At 41.7% G+C, this 24163-nt stretch overlaps 1 protein-coding gene across 1 annotated transcript in view; it reads right to left on the minus strand.

Annotated features, from left to right (window-relative positions):
• Positions 1–24163, minus strand: part of nr3c2 (nuclear receptor subfamily 3, group C, member 2) — a 407529-nt gene that overhangs the window by 172425 nt on the left and 210941 nt on the right. Inside the window, exon 3 of the mRNA XM_055158161.1 lies at positions 12517–12644. Coding sequence (XP_055014136.1) covers positions 12517–12644 — 128 coding nt within the window. The remainder of the gene's footprint in view (positions 1–12516; positions 12645–24163) is intronic.

A 24163-nucleotide genomic window follows, 5' to 3' on the forward strand; every position in this document is an offset into this window, starting at 1 on the left:
ACTGAAAAAACAAATCGTTATCTGTTTTTTCATTTTGGTTTTGGAGACAAATAATAAAGAAAATCGCTGTGTTTTTAATTTTCTTATTTCTGGTTTTATTTTGAAAAACAAATGAATGAATGAAACACAGATTCACTACTTTGTCCTTCTTGAGTAATATTGTTTTGAAGTAACGTTGCTCTTTCTGCCTTTAATAAACGATTTCGCTCTGTATGATCTTTCGTGTCATCGTTTTTTGTTTTGTTTTTTTGCGATGCTGACTTTATCCGTATTTCCATGAGCTAATGACCACGCAAAAACTCGCATTTCCCCGTTAAAACCCAAAACGCTCCTGTGTATTCTCCTTCAGCGACAGACTCCTCCCCCTCCAACTCCAGGAATAAAACGTCTCCTCACGTCTGACTTCCACCTCTCTGCTGACACATCACTTCTCTCTCCTCCTCCTCCTCCTTTTTTTTTTATCTCTCCGTCTGACTTTTTACTGTCCTTCCCACCCCCTCCTGTATCCTGTTCGTGTCCCTTCCCTTCCCTTCCCGTGCCGTACGTTTAGCGGGCGGCGGCACCTTAGCGGCAGCTGGAGTCGAGGTCGTGCGAGGTAAAGCCGGCGTTCGCGTCACCGGCGGACTTCATGACTTCATCCTCACGTGCCGAGCTGCCCTTGCGCTTTTAATGGGACGTGTTCGAGGGTTTTGAGGTAGAGGAGAGCGCGGATAAACGGTTTTATATTGCAGACGCGTTAAAGGGCCCGTGTTACGCCGTTCGGTTTGTTAGAAAGTCGTTTCCTCGTCACAAACATGAGGGAAATTTAGAGGAGGAATTTCTCTACGGGGACAGTAAAAGTGAACCTTCAATGTAACCTTAAAGAGCTCATATTACACTGTTTTGTTTTGGTTTTTTTCTGTGTTATAATGTTGTTTCCTCACCAAAAACAGACCTGGAGCAGAGTGCGGAACGGGTCCATTTTTGGAGACCCGCACCGGCACAATTCAGCTCCGCACCCGCCCCTTAATCTGTGATTTTATCCAAAGTTAAACCTGCACGTGCCTGGACCCGTTATAAATCACACACAAAATAAAAGCATTCTACCTGAAGCGTCCATCAGGATACGAATTGAAAAGTTACGACTTCAAGAATTATAATCACGAAATGAAATGAAAAGGTTTCACTTTCTTCAGAACGAACACGAATTCACAGACGCGACTCGACTGTCAAAACTTCACAGGATTTATTTACTGAGCTGAAGAAACACTGATCGAGATGTTGGACTTTTGAGCCACACACGCGACTGTCTGAACCAGAACTAACGCAGGAATAAACCAGGACTGAACCAGGACTGAACCAGGACTAAACCAGGACTGAACCAGGACTAAACCAGGACTGAACCAGGACTAACGCAGGAATAAACCAGGACTGAACCAGGACTAACAGGACTGAACCAGGACTGAACCAGGACTAAACCAGGACTGAACCAGGACTAACGCAGGAATAAACCAGGACTGAACCAGGACTGAAACAGGACTGAACCAGGACTAATGCAGGAATAAACCAGGACTGAACCAGGACTGAACCAGGACTAAACCAGGACTAATGAGGAATAAACCAGGACTGAACCAGGGACTGAACCAGGACTAAACCAGGACTGAAAGGACTAGGAATAACCAGGACTGAACCAGGACTGAACCAGGACTAAACCAGGACTAATGAGGACTGAACCAGGACTGAAACCAGGACTGAACCAGGACTAAACCAGGACTGAACCAGGACTGAACCAGGACTAAACCAGGACTGAACCAGGACTGAACCAGGACTGAACCAGGACTAACCAGGACTGAACCAGGACTGAATGAGAATAAACCAGGACTGAACCAGGACTGAACCAGGACTAACCAGGACTAACAGGACTAAAGGACTAAAACCAGGACTGAACCAGGACTGAACCAGGACTAAACCAGGACTGAACCAGGACTGAACCAGGACTGGAACCAGGACTGAAACCAGGACTGAACCAGGAACCAGGACTGAACCAGGACTGAACCAGGACTGAACCAGGACTAAACCAGGACTAAACCAGGACTGAACCAGGACTGAACCAGGACTAAACCAGGACTGAACCAGGACTAAACCAGGACTAAACCAGGACTGAACCAGGACTGAACCAGGACTAAACCAGGAATAAACCAGGACTGAACCAGGACTGAACCTGGACTAAACCAGGACTGAACCAGGACTGAACCAGGACTAAACCAGGACTAAACCAGGACTGAACCAGGACTGAACCAGGACTAATGCAGGAATAAACCAGGACTGAACCTGGACTGAACCAAGATTGAACCAGGACTGAACCAGGACTGAACCAGGACTAAACCAGGACTCACTGTCGGGACGGGTCCGGAGGTGCGCCCACGTAGTCCGTCGTGTGACCGCGGGCTAAAGGACTAGTAAGCACTGTGCTTAGCAAACACCTGCTCCATGGGCTAGGGGTTCTCTCTCTCTCTCTCTTAAGTCCAAGATTAGTCCTGCTTTAGTCCTGATTTAGTCCTGATTTAATCCTGCTTTAGTCCTGATCTAGTCCTGATTTAATCCTGCTTTAGTCCTGATTTAGTCCTGACCCGTCCCGTGTGTAATCACTACCCGCCTGCATACCCGCTCGTAAAATTCAGGAATGCTAAAACATTTCAGCAAATAGTTGCTGATCTGGAGTTGTGTTTTTTTTGTTTCATTCACACTTGTTTAATTAATTGGCCCTTTCTAAACGGACATAAGAATACTACCAAGTTACAAGTCTGTGGAGAAGCGAGCCTGCTCAAAGTAAGAATATTAACACACAAAAACACTTAAACTTGAAAACCGTGTTTTTCAGACTATAAAGCGCACTGGATTATAAGGCGCCATATCAATAATGTTGAATTGTCTCGTCTATTTTCATACATAAGTCGCACCGGATTATAAGGAGCATTAAGCGAAACAAGACAGATAAGTCAAATTTTATTCGACTCATTCACAATAACTCAGCTCAAGCCAGAGTGTGGATCAGTCTGAATTTTTTTGTCCAAGCCCAGAGCAGTGATCGAATCCAACCCGAGCCATTAAGATATTTGTGTCCCAATTAAAATCACACTATTTTCTTAGGTCTACTAATTCTTAGGTCTACGAACACGTTTGATATTGTTTGTGTGGCCTCTAAAGGACACGGAGACACAAAATACAAACTCGGGATAAAGCGAAGACTTTATTCCTCGCCTCTTGTAAAATGGTAAATTTAAAGTGCATCATCTCGTCCACATTATCCATAGAAATAGTCCTACACAAATAATGACACCAGTCCACAAAACGGCGCTGTTAATAGAGTTTGAGGCATTATTTAAAAGTAAAAAGGCCAGAGTAGTTCCTCAAATTTTCTGTTTACATCTATACAGCACACGGATCGATTTTTATGCTTTAAAAGTCATGTATCTGAAGTTTTGCATCACATTTCACACATAATACTAACACAGTTTTGACTTGCATCTAAACTAGAAGTGCAGAGATGTGTTTTTGAACATTTAAGAGTCTCAAAGTGAGTGGTTTTCCTGTAGACGGGAACCAGCCGATGCGGTAATGTGTCCAAGTTCGACCAGGGTCCCGTCGGATTTCGGTTGGGTTTCCTCTAGCCCAGGCGTCCTCGATCGACTGGCAGATCGTGGTGTAACTCGCCCGACGTTGCCTCCCTGTCTTGGTGAATGTGTATTACTCCTGACTACAATAGCTGTAACGTTCCAACAATCCGACAAGCTCTGCGGCTTCGTAGTTTACCAAAGTCCTACTAAAACATTTTGACAGATTTTTGAGCGCCGTGTACCACATAAAATTGATTCGAGGTCAGTAAACACAACCAGAATTAAAGGGCCCATCTCATGCAAAATCAACTTTTCAGAGCTTTCTACCTTCTAAGAGTGATGTGTGGGCCTTGTATATGTCCCCAAAGTGGTTTTTAGATTGACTCTGTGTTTTTTTAACAAATTGCAGCGTATTTCTGCCAACCTCCCACGCGACAACGAATTAAAGCTGCTACAACGATGACGCTTTTGACGTAGCAGAAAGCGCTTCGCCTCCACCCCGCCGTCAGTAATAATATTTATATTTCAAGACGATATAGAATATTACCTTCGGAATTTCCTGGCAGCAAACGTTTTCTGTTTCTGTGGGCATCGTCTGACAATTCCCACATGAACAACCAAACAAAAGCGACAGCATAAGCTCATTGTTCTACGCTGCAGTGAACACGATATAATAAGTTGATCTACTAGTGTTTATTAATACTTTACCAATCAGTAATGTTCAGCTGATGTGGACGCGGTGCTTGAGCTTCGTGCACCTCAAAGTCCTCGTCCGATTCCGGGTCCAACACATGCGGCTGAACGCGCTGTATCTCCATGATGAATAAAAGTTTATTCCTGCCACTATCAGGGTGCACGTCTGTCTCCCCCTCCCTCCCTGAGATGGCGGAGGAAGGGCGGCTCACTCAGAGCCTACGTCACGTTTGGAGGGAGGAGCCTGTGCTTTCTCAGGACGGGCGGGGGGAGGAGCAATAGTCGGTCTTTCATAGTTCCTGGTCTGTGACTGACTCCAAGAAATCAGTAAGATTTCATAACTATTGTGTAATGGATGTTCCAAAACCCAAATTGTGCTTGTTTATGTGCAGAAGATACAATGTGAAAAGAGTTATTTTGCATGAGATGGGCTCTTTAATACATAAGGGGTACTGTCGATATTTGAGAAAATTTAAGGATTTTAACTGCGCCTTATAGTCTGAAAAATAAGGTCCATGCCACAAGATTTACTGACACACTGGGGAGCATACCAGTCAAAGCAGATGTTACAGAATATCTAATACTGTTGTAGGCTTTTTTTTTTTTTTTTTAGTTTGAAAGTTTATCTGCAAGACGCCTGTGTAATCCCTCAGCTGTCCAAATATGATCCGTAGCAAAAGAAAAAATAAAATTCTGCCAAATGGACTCACTTGCATTTACTTGAGTAACGTTTTAAAGAAACTGTAATGTAAAAATGTAAAAGAAAGTATGTAAAGTGAGTAAAAATCTGTATTAGTTGGCGACGCACAAACCTCTTCCGATTTACTCAATTCTGACAAATGGACAGAAGATTTCCAAGCTGCTTCTTCAGTTTTGGTCAGACGCTGGTGAACAATGCCTTAAATCTGATTGAAAGGAGGAGATAACTACACCGAAAAACACAGCTATTGTTTAGTATTTCTTCTCGTTAGTGTCGTACAGAAGACCGAACTAAGTGTGAACTGTGCCTGAGACGTTTTTTTGCGTTATTGTTCAGGCCGCGAATGGATAATCTCACACCTATTAGCAAACTAGTCTTCTTTTTTGTATTCCTTTTGTCCAGTTAACAGAATCGAATTTTTCTTTTTGCTATTTATCGGCAAGAACTGTGATTTTTGGCGAGAAACATTATCCTTGGTGGAATAAAATGGATCATTACAAGGAAGTATTGTAGTAATTGTGTTGAAAAAGGACACGTTTATGTAAGTATTCTGCTTCGAGTTTACGTGGAAATAATAATTCCGAATTGAGGTTCACATGGAAAACTCGTTAAGTCGTTTTTATTTAATTCCGGTAAACGTCTGGGGGTGGGGAAGGGTTCTGATTGGACAGAGACACCAACGAATTTACGACGACACACCTCAGCTGCTACCGGCTTTTCTGTCATCTCGGTTTGTCGTTACGCCACGGACACAAACACGATCCAAACTTTTTCCGTGGTCGTTCCGATGATAATTACGCTTTACGTCTGTCGGCTGAGGAGGAGAAGGGAAGAGCGTCGGAGAAAGGAGGAAGAAGACAAACTGAGTCGACGGCCGCTCTACCTCAGCCCACTCCCACATCCCGCTCACAAATCCAAAGAGACGTGGATGGAAAGTCCGAAGATTGTCCGGATTGAGTCAGAAGGGCGACACAATGACCAGAATTATTTTTAAGAAGAATAAACGTTTACATGATCGAGGAAGAAATTAATTCCCCTTTGAAATCGGAATAAACCTCTGTAGGACGTCATTCTACCACCTCAGAAACATTGCAAAACTCCGTCCAACTCTCTCCCTGGCAGATGCAGAGAAGCTCGTCCACGCCTTTATCTCCTCCAGGCTGGACGGCTGTAACGCACTCCTCATCGGGATACCTGGCAGGAGCATCCGGAGACTGCAATACGTCCAGAAACTTGCGCTGCCAGGATCCTGATGAGGGTGCGAAAAAATTTGACCACATCACCCCCATCCTGAAATCCCTTCACTGGCTCCGGATCACAATCAGTGATTGAGTACAAGGTCTCCCTCCTCACTCACCAATTTGCATTACGGTCACTCCCCCAGTACCTTAAGGAATCCTCTCATTTATTAGACCCGTATTCACGCACCCTTTATAATGCTCTGCAGCCATATTTAACACTTCCCAAACCCCCAGAACCAAACTCTGCACCATGGGAGATCGGGCCTTCTATCTGCTGCTCCAAGGCTTTGGATATGCCTCTCCCCGACCACCTGAGAGCCCCATATATAATTTTTCTGTTTAAAACAAATCTTAAAACATACCTTTTATTGTAAAGCCTTTTGTTAATTGTATTTTATTCTTGTTTTATCTTATAAATTCCTGCACTGGTTTTAGCTTGATCCACTGTTTCTGATGCACCTTTTTACTCATTGTTTTTACCTGTAGCACTTTGAGATTATTTTATGTAAAGTGCAATATAAATAAAATGTATTATTATTATTATATTATTATTATTATTATTATTAAACCTAACTTGATTCATCAGCCAGTTTAATTTCGTAGAAACCGTCTGACCTTGTAGTGTTAGAGAGTGTTTGTTCGCTTGTTGGTAGGCGGGTACATTTTTTATTTAACCAATCACAGCTATTTGGTCGTGGAGTATGTAATGCACCGCTAATGGGACTAACTGGCATATTAAGCTTTTCCAAATCCCGTAGGAAGAAGGACAATAACGTCTTTCCCCTTGATGAAATTCAACAAACATTCTCTTTATTCCGGCTTTAAATCCTCGATCTCGGGAATTGTTGACAACAGAGAATGTCTGGCTCTTCGCTGATCGGCTGGTGCATGAACTTGCACTTCCGGGTTTTTGCGAACCGTCGATTGTATTTTGAATCCTGACCTAGTTGCTGGAGAGAAATGAAATTGAGCGGAGACACTAGGATAGAATAAACCAGCCACGTACTTCAGAATTCAGTTTAATTCTGAATAATCATTTTCATTAGGAATTAAGTGTTCACATGGTCTTTTTGAAGCAGAATCAGTTTTTATTCAGAATTAAAGCTCTTATGTAAACGTGTAAATTCTGAATCTCAATGGGATTTCTTGGTTTAAGCTCCACTGTGTAACTTTTCTGGTGGAGGGTCCGTCTACCGCTAATTCTTTTCTCTGTGGAGATGTTATTGCTTTGTCTGGAATGTTTCACAGCGTGGCGTTAAATAGGGGACTGCAAAAATATCAAAATATCGATATATCGTATCGTTTAATGTGATGATACAGTATCGATATCGTGGGCTGCTGTGTCGAGTATTTTTTGGTTTATTATACTTAAGTATTTTGTTACAGATCTACAGTTTCGTTGCTTGTTTAGTGAAAGGAAACTCGTTTATGAGACACATTTGACATTTTCACTGTTTTGATGAGTAAAATGGGCCGGTTTCATATTAACTTTGCACAAGACGTAGTAGTAGTAGTAATTTTTTAGTTCCAGACATCCTTATTTACCCGGGACAGTCCCAGTTTTGAGCTCTGTGTCCCCTGTCCCAGAAGATTTAACCAAAACCACTGATTTGACCCATATTTTTCACCAATTTAATCCCTGCCAACAGTAAAGAGAGACAAACATTGTCATTTGTTTAGGTAAAATACAGAAAAGCTGCTTAAAAAACGACAAAACGAACAAGTTTTTAAGAGTTGTACAAAGATGGAAAGAATCTCATCAATGCAGTAGTAGAGTGTGCAGAAATATTGAAATATCAACATATCGTATCGTTTAATGTGATGATACAGTATCGTGGGCTCGTGCATCGATATATCGCTCGTATATTTTAATAAATTATTTTGTTCCAGCGCTACAGTTTTGGAAAAGAAACTCGTTTATGAGACACGTTTGACATTTTCACCGTTTTCATGATTAAAATGTTTGTGTTTCATATGAACTTTGCACAAGAAGTGGTTTAACAAAGACTTTTAGCGTCACAGCCACGATTTTAGATTTTATTTTTTACTGAACCGTATCAAATCGATTTGAAATACATCATATCGAATCGAAAGTGCGCTGTATCGAGGTACGTATCGTATCGGCAACGTCTAAACGATACCCAGCCCTAGTTTTGAACCTTTCGATCGTCACGGAGCCCAAACCAGACCAAGTTACAGGTCAGATCTGTGGAGAGGCGACCCCGCTCCAAGTCAGAATGTTGTTTTTCGAGGTATTTTTGAGCTGTAAAACCACTTGTAATTGAATAAACGTTAAAAAAGTAGAGCTGTTTAATGTCACACTGCGGAACATTCCAGGCCGAGCAATGACATTTACATAGAAACAAGCAAAAAGTTACATAATACACATTTAAATGAAGGTAAAAGTAAAGAAAAATCACATTTGGAGGAAAAATGACAGTAGTTCGGACACGTTATGACACGAGGTCACGCTGAGGATACAATGAACTTGGCCTCACAATACCGTATAAAATATAATAAGCTTTGGGTTGAATTACATTACGCACTTTACAGCCCAATAATAGTTTATATGAATTCTAACCGGGCACGAGCTGCAGTAAAAATATAGAACTTCAAACTGCGCCAAGCCCTTAAACGCATCACCGTCGATCACGCGGCCAACGCCAATGGCAACGCCCGTTCAGTGCACCGCCGTCGTATTAAACCCTGATCTGATTGGCCGATGGTTGCCGTGGTTCTGGGTCAGTGCCGGCTCGGGGAATGTTTACGTTGATCTTTTATTGTTTTTTTTTTTGAGTAAGGCCACGGCTCTGGGCTGCAGCGTCGCAGTGGAAAAGCTCAGTCTATCTGTTTCTGTGTCTGTTACACAAGAGCTGGAGCAAATACAAAGAGTTTTCAGTGTTGTTTAAAGCTGCATTGTGTAACTTTTTGGTTCAGGGTTCGGTTCGGTTCACAGTATGACATTAATTAAACAGCTCTACCTTTCATTTATCAAATTACAGGTGGTTTTATAGCTGAAAAATACCTCGAAAAACAGGCGTAAGACAAAAGTATGTCATTCATTATCAGATTAAAGGCAATAAGAATTTAAACTTTTATAAATCAGCTGAGGGGCACGTCACAGCAACATCATAGCGTATTTAACTTTTCCACTCTGGAGTTTGGTTTCAGATTTTTGCATTTTTAAGCCCCAAAAACGTCGTCACCGTCTGAACAAAAGGCAAGAGTTCTTGTGTAAACAGGCCCTAAAACTAAAACTAGACTTCTGTAATATTTAAATTCACAACACGTCTTCATGGTACGATCTTTAAACAGGGTTCACACGGTCATGGAAATCCTGGAAAAGTCATGGAACTTGAACATGTAATTTTCTAGGCCTGGACAAGTCATAGAATTTTATAAATTCAATGAAAGTTTTGGAAAAGTCACGGAATTTTAGTATTTCTTTCACGCAACTACAGCGTTCTGTGAAGTTTTCATTAGACTGTTCTGATTACTGTTCCAAAAAATTAGGTGAAATCCGTAGTCAGCTTTAACTAGTCAATGCAACTGTGAAACAAAAAACCTCTTTTCAGGCCCAACATGTGTTGAAATATTTTTCAAAAGTTAAAGAACGGTGTTGTAAAACAATATTTTTATATAGTAACAAGGTAGGAAACATTGTCACAGTCCCTCCAGATTTTGAATGAAGAGCTTTAGAGAAAACATCAGTTATGGGTTTAATCCCAGAACGTTTCACATAAGGTGAGTGGAAAGAGTTAACATTTCATATTTAACCCTAAAAGTCTGATCAATTCTACACATGTAGGTGCCGTAAAGTCATGGAAAATGAACTTGAGGTCATGAAAAAGTCAGTGAAAAAGAGTGGGAATCCTGTGTAAAGATAAAATATGTCATTCATTATCAGATTAAAGGCAATAAGAATTTAAACTTTTATAAATCAGCTGAGGGACACGTCACAGCAACATCACGAGACTCTGAGGAAGACCGCAGCGATCAGTCGAAACTGTCAGCTACGAAAACAAACTCATGGTCTGAAAAAAGAAGTTAATAACCAAATAACATAACTTATCGAAAGACCAAACGAGCCTCAGTGGCCTATTACGCTCAAGTCACGGACGACGATGTGTCAAGGAATTCCAGAAATCGCAGCAACTGGAATCGAAAAGGGCACGTTTCCGCAACCGCGAGGGAATTACACCGCCCGGCCCGGACCTCGAGAATCCACATCCCGACCCAGAATGCGGAGAAAATTGTAAAAGGAGCACGACTCGCACTGCCGGAAGATACAAGAGTACAGTTTCTCCGCGATGTGTATTTCACGGCGCAAATAATAACTCACACATTTGTACGTTTGTCTCATTTCCTGCAGCTGCTCTCAAAGTAAAACTCCATGATTATTTACTCACTTGCGTTTGGTTGAACATCTGTAAGAAAAACATTATAAAAGTGTGCGTAGAAGTGCGGCATATGGCTGGACACATGTGTCAAACAGCAGCTGTGGGATAATTCTGCTCCAAGACTAGTTTGTGTTACTTTGGAAACTCAAATAAATGTACAAACCAGCAGAGGGGGGTTGGATTCACTCACATTTACTTGAGTTTAGGCGTTTAGTCCAACTTTAAAGGGCCCATATTACGCTATTTTACCTGGAGTTGGGTCTTGTTTCGTTTCATTCGCATGTTTAACACACAAATCCTGCATATTTAGGCTGAGTTCTTCTATCAAACTGAAAACACTCTGTTCCACCTTGTGATGTCATGTGCAAATAGTAGGGGTGTAACGGTAAACAAAAATCACGGTTCCGTACGTACGTCGGTTTTGAGGTCACAGTTCGGTTCATTTTCTGTACAGTACGGGAACAAAATGTAAAACCATTTGCTTGTTGTTTATTTGTGTTCTTATTAAACCAACAATTTGTTTTAACATTATACAAACGGGAAAATACCGTATTTTCCGCACTATTAGTCGCTCTGGATTATAAGACGCACTGTCATTAAATGGTCTATTTTCTAACTTTTTTCACAAATAAACCACGTGGGACTTTAAAGGAAACACAACAGTGTGATGGGTGAGTGGTTTTGTTTGTTTGTTCGTTCACGGTGACTCTGGGCTTTGTTCAGTTGTGGCGTGTAGGGAGGGTGCTGTCTGGGACCAACGGATTGTCGGCGTGTTCGCAGTGACTCAGTTGTTCAGTCGTGTCTAGAAGCGGCACGTCGCGCTCGCTTTTTCGGTTCGTTCCTTCCGTTCCGTTCCTCGTCGGCGTGGAGTGATGAGTGTGTCTGCGGGTGTTTTTCGCCGCTCGGTCGCTGTCTGCTCCGTGTGTGTTTGCGTGTTCTGCTTGGTGGTGCGGCTTTGTAGTTTACTGAAGTCGTGCTGGGACGCCCGAGTGGATTTGTGTACAGGGCGCTCTGGATTGTGGAGCGTGCAGTCGTTTTTAGATGGGCGCTCAATAGTGCAGAGAATACAGTAAAATAAACACAAGGTGCTGCTTGGTAATACTAATAAGTTAAACAAAATATTCTCAAATAACCAACAAATGTATGAAATATAAAAAATAAATTCCTTGTAAACAGTAAGCGGACCGCTCTGGTCCCGCTCTGGTCCTGGTCTGGTCCCGGACCCAGATCAGTCCTGGTTCAGTCCGTATGCGGTGCAAAAGTCCGGCATCGCAGTCACGTAAATGGGAAACGGCCATTTTTTCCATTCTTCATTTGAACACAAAATCAAAAACTAAAAAAACAAATCATTATCTGTTTTTTTTTTTCATTTTGGTTTTGGAGACAAATAATGAAGAAAACTGTTATTTATTCATTTTCTTATTTTTGGTTTTATATTGAAAAACAAATGAAGGAATGACACACGGATTCATCAGGTCCACCTTTCTGTTGTTAGTTTTTCTTGGTTCTTTTTGGGGGCACGGGTTAAGGGTTTCTTTTTGGGTTTAAAAACATCTACAATGAAAGAAAAAAAAAAAAAAACTCTAATCTTTAATTTGGTTTCTGTGTCCTTTAAAAATATGTTGGGACTCATCTTCCTGAGTCTTAACGACATCACAAGGTGGAACTGAGCATTTTGAGCTTTAAACAGACTAATAATAAATGTGGGAATGAAACAAAACACAAATCCAGGTCTATTTTTGAGGAGGTAACAACATTCTGACATGTCTTAAAGCTCACAAGAGTCAATTTCGCGTAATATTGGACCTTTAAACAAAAAAACGTATAAATCTGTATTATTTGACGACATTTCTAGCATCTGAACTCCTTCTGCGTTCGGTTCGTACCTTCCACGGCTCGTTTGAAGAAGACTTTGCAGCTCCCACACGTGACGACGCCGTAGTGACATCCCGACGCCTCGTCCCCGCACACCAGGCACACTTTAGCTGTGGACGACGGCTGCCTCATGGGCGAACTGCAACGACAAAACACGAGAGAAATGTTCACGTAAATGACCAGAATTTAGAGGAAATGAAACCAGCGAACTATTGATGCTTTGACATTGCGCTGGAGGTGTTCTACATGCACGTCTATGGTGGAATCTTCAGCTCTTACACTGTGACAAAATGCGCACTTCTGCAAACGCTTTGTAATTATCTTTTCAAAAATGTTCTTTAGGTGACCAAATATAAATAATAATTACAAAATAAATAAAATAAATAAATTAATAAAATTACTTTAGTCATGGTGGTACCACATATTAATTATAAATATATTTTTCTTTCACAAAATATTTAGTTTTACCTATAATTTCTTACCCACCTTTTTATTTTTTTGATCGTGCATAATTCTTACATCTTTCCTTATTTTTTTTAATTTTTTTTTAATGATCATATTCATTTGCAGTTTTATGTTATTCATTTGAAATTTATTATTTTAAATTACTTTATATTGCAGGTTTAAATTTAAATTCCTGAGCATAATTTTGAGGGGATTTATAGGTAGAATAAAATATAAACTACAATAATTTAGGAAACAAAGCAACGTAAAACAGTTTGAGCGAATCTTTCCTAGAAAACATGACAGAACAAAGAAAAAAGAAAAAAACAAACAATAAATAAAAAAAAAAAAAAATGAAAATAACATTTATCATACATAACATTTGCAAATACTGCCAAAAAATATTTAAGATCATCGCAAAAACAGCAGCAGAGCGTTTTGGCTTAATATCAGCTGGGAAAAAAAAAAAAGAAAAAAGAAAACATACCAGTCAATTTCTCTCAGCAAATCAATCTTTAAAGCCTATAATTATAAATAAACACATGAAAACACATCTGAAACATTCACAAACAACATTCTTACACAGACATCTGCATTTTTCAGCTGGAGCTTGCGTTTTGTATTTTTTTTCAGACTATCGAAAAAGTTTTATGACATTTTTTGCTAATATATGCATCATGTTACCACGGCAACTAGTGAACACTGCACCACAGACCGAGACCGAGACCAGACTGAGACTTTTAAAGGCCAAGACGGAGACAAGACCGTGACCCGGAGGGTCGAGACCGAGACAAGACCAAGACTTTTAAAGGCCGAGACCGAGACAAGATCGAGACCTCGGCCCATTGAGACCAAATAGAGACCATTTTTGTAATTTTCGACATTTATTTGTATTTTACAGATATTTTGGCACATTTATGTCAATCTTTTTATAAATCTGTCTTCATTTTATCGCTCTTCGTGTGTCAGACCTCGAGACTGAGACAAGACTGAGTTCAGGTACCTTTAAGACCGAGACAAGACCAAGTCCAAGCACCTTCAAGGCTGAGTCCATGCTCTTTCAAGGCCGAGACAAGACCAAGTCCAAGCGCCTTCAAGGCCGAGACAAGACCGAGACAAGACCGAGTCCAAATGCCTTCAAGGCCGAGACAAGACCGAGACAAGACCGAGACAAGACCGAGTCCAAGAGCTTTCAAAACCCAGACAAGACCAAGTCCAAGCGCCTTCAAGACCAAGTCAAGACCAAATCCATGCACTTTCAAGACCGAGCCCAAGCGCCTTTAGGGCCGACACAAGACCGAGTTCAAATGCTATGAAGACCGAGACAAGGCCGAGTCCAAGTGTCTTCAAGACCAAGACAAGACCGAGTCCAAGTGCCTTCAAGACCGAGACAAGACCGAGTCCAAGCGCCTTGAAGACAGAGTCCATGCACCTTCAAGACCAAGACAAGACCGAGTCCAAGCACTTTCAAGACCAAGCCCAAGTGCCTTTAAGACCGAGACAAGACCGAGTCCAAGTGCCTGCAAGACCGAGACAAGACCGAGCCCAAGCGCCTTTAGGGCCAAGACAAGACCGAGTTCAAATGCTATGAAGACCGAGACAAGACCGAGTCCAAGCGCCTTTAGGGCCAAGACAAGACCGAGTTCAAATGCTATGAAGACCGAGACAAGACCGAGTCCAAGCGCCTTTAGGGCCAAGACAAGACCGAGTTCAAATGCTATGAAGACCGAGACAAGACCGAGTCCAAGTGTCTTCAAGACCGAGTCCAAGCGTGTTCAAGACCAAGACAAGACCGAGTCCAGTTACCTTCAAGACCGAGACAAGACCGAGTCCAAGTGTCTTCAAGACCAAGACAAGACCGAGTCCAAGTGCCTTCAAGACCGAGACAAGACCGAGTCCAAGCGCCTTGAAGACAGAGTCCATGCACCTTCAAGACCAAGACAAGACCGAGTCCAAGCACTTTCAAGACCAAGCCCAAGTGCCTTTAAGACCGAGACAAGACCGAGTCCAAGCGCCTGCCAAGACCAAGTTAAGACCGAATCCATGCACTTTCAAGACCGAGACAAGACCGAGCCCAAGCGCCTTTAGGGCCAAGACAAGACCGAGTTCAAATGCTATGAAGACCGAGACAAGACCGAGTCCAAGTGTCTTCAAGACCAAGACAAGACCGAGTCCAGTTACCTTCAAGACCGAGACAAGACCGAGTCCAAGCACTTTCAAGACCAAGCCCAAGTGCCTTTAAGACCGAGACAAGACCGAGTCCAAGCGCCTTCCAAACAAGAGACAAAACCAAATGTGCTCTATTCCGAGATGAGACCAAGACAGCAAAAAAAAAGTCTTGAGGCCCGACTCAAGACCAAGACCGGTCTCGAGTTCTTCAACACTAAGTAATAGTAGTAGAAGCAGTAGTAGTTGTAGTATTTAAATTATCCTACAGTTTCAATGACCCACATAACAGTAACAGCTCAGTCCAGGCGACGATAAAGACAAATCCATGATAATTATTTACAACCGCGCTTGGACAGTTACAGAATTATAACAATAATTATCCAAATTCAATAAGGACACAAGCTTAACGACAGATACTTTTACCCTTGACAAACAAAAATAATGAGCTCCAGGTAATGTACTGAACAGCCACAAAGGTCAGAGGTCGTCTTAAGACAATCAGGCGCCGTATTGTAACTGACGTGAATTGTTCGGCGCTCGATGTACGCCGTGTTTTTTAAAGGCAGCGCTAATTAGCCGTAGTCCACATGACGAGCTGGCCGTAACAAAGCGAGGTCGAAGGTCGTCAATAAAAGCATGACTTATGTCTATTGTGAGCGTGAATCGCGCTCGCGGCGCTTTGCCTCCGCGCGTTCGCCGTCACGGCCGTCGGGAGGTCAGGGGAGCGGCGCATAAATTAAAACGGCACAATGGTGATCAAGACTGTACAGAGCAGCGCGGGATAACGTACTGGGCTGACCTACTTCTGCGCAAATGAGAGGAAGTGAGTGAGGACTTTAGAATAACCTTATCTTAAAGCCACAGTATGGAACTTTTTAAAATAACACAAAAAACAACAACTTTGGCTGTGATTTTTCTTTTTGGTTGTTTGTCACAATGGACCCAAAATCAGTGTCAGTGCTTCTCTAACTATTCTATTTTATAACTATTAACTATTTTCAAACTATATTAGAAAAGTAATCAACAATATACAGAATGAATTGAAAATGGCCACGTTGACATGATGTTTTTTTAATTGTTCTGATTTAAATAGTTTGGAATTAAAATATTCTATTTCGAGTTTACATGGAAATATTAATTCCGAACTGAGGTTCACATGGAAAACACGTTAAACCGACTTTATTTAATTCCGCTCGACGTCTTTGGATGGGGAAGGGAAAAATGGAAAAGAGAACAAATGATTAAAGAGCTTCAATTATGATTTTCTAAGACAAGCATGTTCAAACTATGGCCCGTGGGCCAAATGCGGCTCTCAGACAGATTTTTCTCGGCCCTCAGGCTTCCAGGTGAGTTGGCCCAAATTAAATCCATGTACCGAGACCAGACCAGGACCAGGCCGGGACCAGATCGAGACTGAGATCAGAACTGAGACCAGACCGGGACCAGGCCGAGACTAAATCGGGACCAGACCGAGACCAGGTCGGGTCTCAGTCTGGTCTCGGTCTCAGTCTCGCTCTGGTCTCGGTCTGGTCCCAGACCTGGATCAGTCCTGATTCAGTCCGTATGCAGCGCAAAAGTCCGGCATCGCAGTCACTGAAGTCACGTAAACGGGAAACCTCCGTTATCCATTTTTTCCATTCTTCATTTAAACTCAGAATCAAAAACTGAAAAAATGAATCTTTATCCGTTTTTTCATTTTGGTTTTGGAGACAAATAATGAAGAAAATTGTTGTTTTTTCATTTTGTTATTTTAGTTTTTTTATTGAAAAATGAATGAACGAATGATACACGGATTAAATTGCCTTGTATCAATTAAAAATGAACATTTTACAGCAAGTTTTAGTTTGACAATCTACCTTGATAAAGCAAATATTTAATATTTAGTGTGTGGTTTTAAGGATCTTGAATGAATAAAGACTGATGGCTCATTCTAACGTGTTAAACATGCAAATATTTTAATAATTCACTGTATTCAGCACCAGTCCTCTGCTTCGTCTGTGTGCAGATATGTGGATCTTGATTAAAAAAGTTTGGACACCCCTGTTCTAAGATTTAAAATAAGTTATAATGTTAGTACCTCATCAAAAACGTAGCTGTGTTTTGTTTCATGCATTTATGTTTGCGTCATCCTGCATTATTACTCTGTTTAAAAACTCCTCTGGGTTTTTAAAGAGGCGGAATTATGCAAGATCCTTTTTTTTTTTTTAGCTTCTCCCACGTTATGACGTTATAACTCATCAGAAACTTGCCTGAAGAGGTTTTAGAGTCGTCCATGCATGTTTGAGTCAACTTGTGATCTCTCCCAGGCCCTATTCAAACTAAACTAAATATTCTCCTTCAAGTTTACAAGGAAATAATAATTCTGAATTGAAGTTTACATTTCACTTCGCCTTTATTTAATTCTGCCCAGAGTCTGGGGGTGAGGAAGGTTCTGATTGGACAGAGACACGAACGTATTTACGTCGACCAGAAGAAAACACACACTTCAGCTGCTACCGGCTTTTCTGTCATCTCAGTTTGTCGTTACGCCACGGACACAAATACGATCCAAACTTTTTTTGAAGTTGTTCCGATGATAATTAAGGGCCTGTTTACACGAGAATGCTTGTGGGTAAAAATTAAAAAATATTTAATTTTACACAAGAACTCTTGCCTTTCGTTTAGACGGTGACGGCGTATTTGAGGCTTAAAAATGCAAAAATCTGAAACCAGCGTCCAGAGTGGAAAAGTTGAACACGCTCCGCCGTAGCGTTTCCGTCTACACTGCCCAAGACGCAAAACTCTGGTCAAATCTGCTCACGTCGCGAACGCTGAAACCTGGCATGCATACCCAATCGAATTCCACACACTTTTGCGTCACCGTATGCCGCAGATTTCCTCCCGAAAACACTAAACGTCTAAACGCGGAATAAGAAGTGAAGACGTGACGCCACTTTTGCGTCTTCTGTTCAGACCATCAAGCTCTCTCTCTCATCACGCTTTACGTCTGTCGGCTGAGGAGGAGAAGGGAAGAGCGTCGGAGAAGGAGGAAGAAGACAAAGTGAGTCAACGGCCGCTCGACCTCAGCCCACTCCCACATCCCGCTCACAAATCCAAAGAGACGTGGAGGAAAGTCCGAAGACACGACTGGTGGAGCCGGATCGAAGGGCGACGCAACGAGCACGAACTGAACAACTGTAATTATTTTTAAGAAGAATAAACATTTACATGATTGAGGAATAAATTAATTTGCCAGAATAAACCACCCACTTTCTTCACCAATCTTTCATTCAAATCATCAGTAAAATTTTTATTAGGAATTAAGTGTTTACATCTTGGTCTTTTTATTCAGACTTCAATTATTTTTATGCAGATTTAAAGATCGCAAATGGGTCCAGTCAAGTGGTAATGGAGGGAAACGGGCAGATTTTTGACATTCAAATGTCTCTTATTCAGAAACTAGAGGCACTATTGAAATAAGTAAAGTATCAGAATGTAGGAAAGAGTTACACTCCAACAGGGTCAAGTTAAACCTGTGATATTCTTTCAAGTTGTTGCCAAAAAATTAATCCAAACAGTGATAACTCTTGGTTCTCACTTACATATCCTTAACAAACTGGTTTGAATATTTGCTTCATATAGTTTTCTACCATATGGTACAAGATTAGGTGGAAAAAAATCTTACTTTTTGAGTCATGAGATTTTTTATTAAGAAAGATCATGGTCATGGTAACAAGTAGAAGGTGCAGGATTTTACATAATTTGTTGCTTTTTTCTTCCGAATACTTTAATATTACTTCAAAATGAAAGGAAACTATTTCTATAAAATGTCAGTCCTTCCAAGCAAATTTTTATCATTTTAAATATTTTATTTTATTTTTTTAAATCATGTACCTTCATCAACAGTTCAAAGATGGAATAACACAAGATATGATGAAATACATCCATTTATTTACATGATTTTCGGGTCTTCGAAATTTGGGAAATAATTTTTGTTCCATGTTTCATACATGGTCTGTTTAAAACATATGGAACTTTAGAACCAAAAATGGTACAGAAAAAAGGTAAACAGTTTCATAAACTAGAGTACATATGTATCTGTTCAATACATTTTTATATCAGATGCATTAACTTGAATTTTTGGCCTTGTGTTTACTTCTGCTTGACCGGGCCCAAATGTGACACTATAAATGGCATAAACAACATATTTTTAAAGGAGAACAGTATAATGTCATAGAAGTGGCACATCGTCTGCGTGATTCTACGGAAATGGAAAAGTAAAACCCATACTTCGGAACATTCTCCACGGAGATGATTTTATACCATATACTGTGAAATAAAATGGCCAGAGGAACAATATTACCATGGAAACAAGAAGGAAGAGGCCACATATTGATCGATTGGCCAACATTTGCACTTTTCAGCGTATCGGCTATTGGCAAAGATAAAACTGCAAGAAAACAACAGGTCTCTTATAGGTTTGTGGTCAAAAAGGGCTGCGAGAGAATTTATTGTGAACTTAAATTTTAAAAATATGGGGAAATTTATCTCTATTTGCCCCACGTCGGCCCAAAAGTACCAGTTTCTCAGGTTTCTATATCTTTTTTGAAAACCCATCGACACATATTTTTCTAAGTTTTGCAATAAAAACACTCAGAATTCCAACTTCCACCTTCAAATAAAAAAGTCACCCAAACCCGTTTTCTCCACCTCCGCACAATTATCAAAATCAAACATATCCTCTCCAAACCTGAGCTCGAAAATGTCATCCACGTGCTCATCTTTTCTCGTTTAGACAACTGCAACTCCCTTCGCTCCGGCTTGGACACAAAATCCGTCTCCCGCCTCCAACTGGTTCAGAACTTTAGTCTTACTTTACTCCTGCTACCGTTTTTTCCGGACTATCGAGCCAAAACATGCACAATGAAGAAGAAAAAAAAAAAGATGCATACAGTAAGTTGCATTTTTTGGGAGAAATTAACTTTTTAAAATCAGACACCAGTAAGTTTCACAAGTTTCTCTCTCACTCCAAACTTTCTTTCTGCTGCTCGATTATCGTTTTCAGCTGCAGATTTCACGACTTGCAGCTTGTAATCTGCAAAATATGATGAACAGTTTATCGCCGTGTCATAAAATAAGTTACGATGCTAAATGAAGATTAGTCAGTGGGATACGTCTTAAATGCCCCGTGTGTGATAAATGCAGGTGAGTGCGTAAATGACGAGAAGAAATGTTTCAAACTTCAGTAGCCGGACATCCACTCGTACCTGATCGATATAGACGAGTTTCAGCTGACGTCATTGTTATTAAAAGCCCGCGTTGCTGCTGGGAAATATTTTGGTTCGGAGGCAAGAAACACGGTAGCGTCAAACACAGTGCGTAACCTCGCGTATTTCTCCCCGATAATGGTAAATTCCTGCTGCATTATCGGATGCACAAATAGAAGCACGGAAGAAGGAAAATGTCTTTTTCGTATTCTGAGTGAAAAGAACCGCTAACGGTGAATTAAACGGCTTTCAAAACATCCGCAGAGCAAACGTAGAAGATCCTAACAAACCGTGGACTCCAACAAGTTCAACAACGCATCGAGACTCTTGGAGGTTTTCATCTTTTCTGCTGTGAATGGCCCAGGAGTTTCCACCAAGTCATTGTGGATGTCGCCCAAGTGAATATTTGTCCAGGTAGTTGGCGATTCTGACCAGAAATTTGGTTTGGTTTCGCCTTTTGTCGGGGTTGAAAAGGGTGATTTGGCTCCGTCGATGCTTATGACCAATTTCTGGTCAAATGGTCTTGGGTCCTCTGCTGTTAGAGTGGATAAATTACCGGGATCAATACCCTTTACGTGCTTTTTCGCTCCGTCCGTCATGTTGAATTTGTGTTTCTTGCCGCTAACCAAAATAATTCCCAGCATGCAACGCGCGCTTTTGTCAACAATGAAACTCGCCTGTAACTATCCCCGCCCCTGGGAGAGTCTGAAATCTGCTGAAATCCTACAAGACACTGACATGATACAGACAGAACAGAGGCTCTTTCTGCAGGAGACATGCGCAGTAGAGCCAAGTGACAGTGGTGCAGGAGGAACAGGAGCAGCAGATACTCACACACAAGACTAGAACCTCTCACGACTGAATCAGGACTAAAAAACAGGACCAAACCAGGACTAAACCTTTTTCAGTCCTGGTCTCAGTTCTGGTCTGGTCCTGATCTGGTCCTGGTTTCAATCACAGTCTGGTTCTGGTCTGGTCCCGGCCTCAATCCTGGTCTGGTCCTGGCCTCAGTCCTGGTCTCAGTTCTGGTCTGGTCCTGGTCTGGTCCTGGTTTCAATCATGGTCCAGTTCTGGTCTGGTCCCGGCCTCAGTCCTGGTCTGATCCCGGCCTCAGTCCTGGTCTGGTCCTGGTCTCAGTCTTGGTCTCAGTTCTGGTCTGATCCTGGTCTGGTTCCAGTTTCAATCACGGTCCAGTTCTGGTCTGGTCCCGTCCTCAGTCCTGGTCTCAGGTCTGGTCTGATCCCAACCTCAGTCCTGGTCTGATCCCGGTCCTAGTCCCGGCCTCAGTCCTGGTCTGGTCCCGGTCTCAGTCCTGGTCTCAGTTCTGGTCTGATCCTGGTCTGGTTCCGGTTTCAATCACGGTCCAGTTCTGGTTTGGTCCCGGCCTCAGTCCCGGCCTCAGTCCTGGTCTGGTCCTGGTCTCAGTCTTGGTCTCAGTTCTGGTCTGATCCTGGTCTGGTTCCAGTTTCAATCACGGTCTGGTTCTGGTCTGGTCCCGTCCTCAGTCCTGGTCTCAGGTCTGGTCTGATCCCGGTCTCAGTCCTGGTCTGATCCCGGTCCTAGTCCCGGTCTAAGTCTTGGTCTGGTCCCGGACCTGCTTCAGTCTGTCATCGCAGTCAGGTAAACGGGAAACGGTCGTTATCGTTTTTTTTCCATTATTTACTTAAAGACAAAATCGAAAACTGAAAATACAAATCATGAAGAAAATATATATTTTTTTCCCATTTTTTTAAATTTTTGCTTTTATTTTGAAAAACGAATGAACGAATGATACACGGATCCAAACGGTTTGCTGCATATTTAAAGTGAAAGTCGGCGTCAATATCAAAATGTCAAACCATGAAAAAAGTGCGACTTATAATCCAAAATATACGGCACTTACTTTAGTCAACTATTTGTCTAAAAAGTTCCACAGTGAGTCTTTAAGCGCGAACTTCCAAACCGTCTGACCCACATTTAACAGCAGCGCTCACGTGGCCCTCGCACTCTGTAACCTCCTCCATCAATTTTGCATAAGTCCCACAAATGCAGCACGAGACCGAACCTACAGAAAGAACGTCCGCGTCTCTGTCTCCGATCCAAACTTCCATCACACGTAATCGTCAAAACACCGGCCGTACGAACCCTGATTTACGCGCGTATTTACAGTAAAACCTGGGGGGGGGGGGTGCTATAAGGTCGTCCAATCACTACATAAACTCGTACTCGCGTTGCTACTTACGCGTTGCCCTTGACTCCCGGCGCTATAAATAATCCAGACTGGACTCGGTTCGATGGTGTTTTATTTATGTTGGCCGTTAATGGAAATGGCAGGATCAGTGAGGAGTCCCGTGCGCTTTCGAATCACCGTGTTCTGGGGTTATTAAAATATTTAAAGTTATTAAAAGCTACACATATTAATATTGCATCCATATAGGGGGATATATACGTGGAGGTCCATGAGGTCGCTGACAGGAGTTCGCCCGCAGGGAGCGCTCCTTCAGATCATACGCCGTGTTTTATTGATGGAGACGGCGTTTTAAATCCTGACGAGACACGTGTAAACAGAAGATCCGACGCTCCTTTACATACAAACGTTAAACAACGTTAAAGATGCACTGTGGAACTTTTCTGGTGGATGCAGATGTTATTGTCCCGGAATGGTATTAAATGTAGACATCTTGCGTTTACTCAAGAACACGGGCTTGTGTTGGCCTAAAAACTCGCATTTTTACTCTGAGTGGACTTGCCAGGACTAAAACAGGACTAAACCAGGTCTAAACCAGGTCTAAACCAGGTCTAAACCAGGTCTAAACCAGGTCTAAACCAGGTCTAAACCAGACTAAACCAGGACTAAACCAGAATTAAAACAGGATTAAAAGAGGAATAAACCAGGACTGAACTGGACTGAACCAGGACTAAAACAGGATTAAAACAGGACTAAAACAGGACCAAACCAGGTCTAAAACCAGGAAATAAAACAGGACTAAAACAGGACTAAAACAGGATTAAAACAGGACTAAAACAGGATTTAAAACAGACTAAACCAGGACTAAAACAGGACTAAACAGGACTAAACAGGACTAAACCAGGACTAAAACAGGATTAAACCAGGACTAAAACAGGACTGAACCAGGACTAAACTGGTATAAAAACAGGACTAAAAAAAGGACTAAAACAGAACTGAACCAGGTCTAAAACAGGACTAAACCGGTCTTAGGCCTGGTCTCAGTCCCGGCCTGGTCTTAGTCCAGTCCTGGTCTCAGTCCTGATCACCCAACGGTCTACGCGTGTGCACCTCCGGGCTTGTCCTGACATTTAGTCCTGGTTTAGTCCTTGTTTAGTTGTGTTTTAGTCCTGTTTTAGTCCTGGCTCAGTCCTGGTTTAGTCCTGGTTTAGTTCTGTTTTAGTCCTGGTTCAGTCCGGCATCACAGTTTAAGTCACGTAAACAGGAAACATCCTTTATCCATTTTTTCCATTATTCAGTTAAACACAAAATCGAAAAAAAAAAAAAAAAAATCATTATCTGTTTTTTAAATTTCGATTTTGGAGACAAAAAAATGAAGAAAATAGTTTATTTGTTTTTTTTTCATTTTCTTATTTTTATTTTATTTTGAAAAACAAATGAACGAACGACACAGGGATTCTCCACCGCGGCGCGAGCTCTCGTATGCTGCAATTTTTGAACGTCTTATTTTTCAGGGGTCAGAATTATGTTAATATTATTCTTGCACTATACTGAAAATTCTAAGCCATAAACATCGCACGCCCATACACCAGATGGAAAATTAACACGTCGGTAATGAATAAATGAATGACT

Source organism: Boleophthalmus pectinirostris, unplaced genomic scaffold, assembly GCF_026225935.1.
Source record: "Boleophthalmus pectinirostris isolate CB_2022bp ecotype Guang Dong unplaced genomic scaffold, ASM2622593v1 HiC_scaffold_22, whole genome shotgun sequence".
In the NCBI taxonomy this organism is placed as follows: domain Eukaryota; kingdom Metazoa; phylum Chordata; class Actinopteri; order Gobiiformes; family Gobiidae; genus Boleophthalmus; species Boleophthalmus pectinirostris.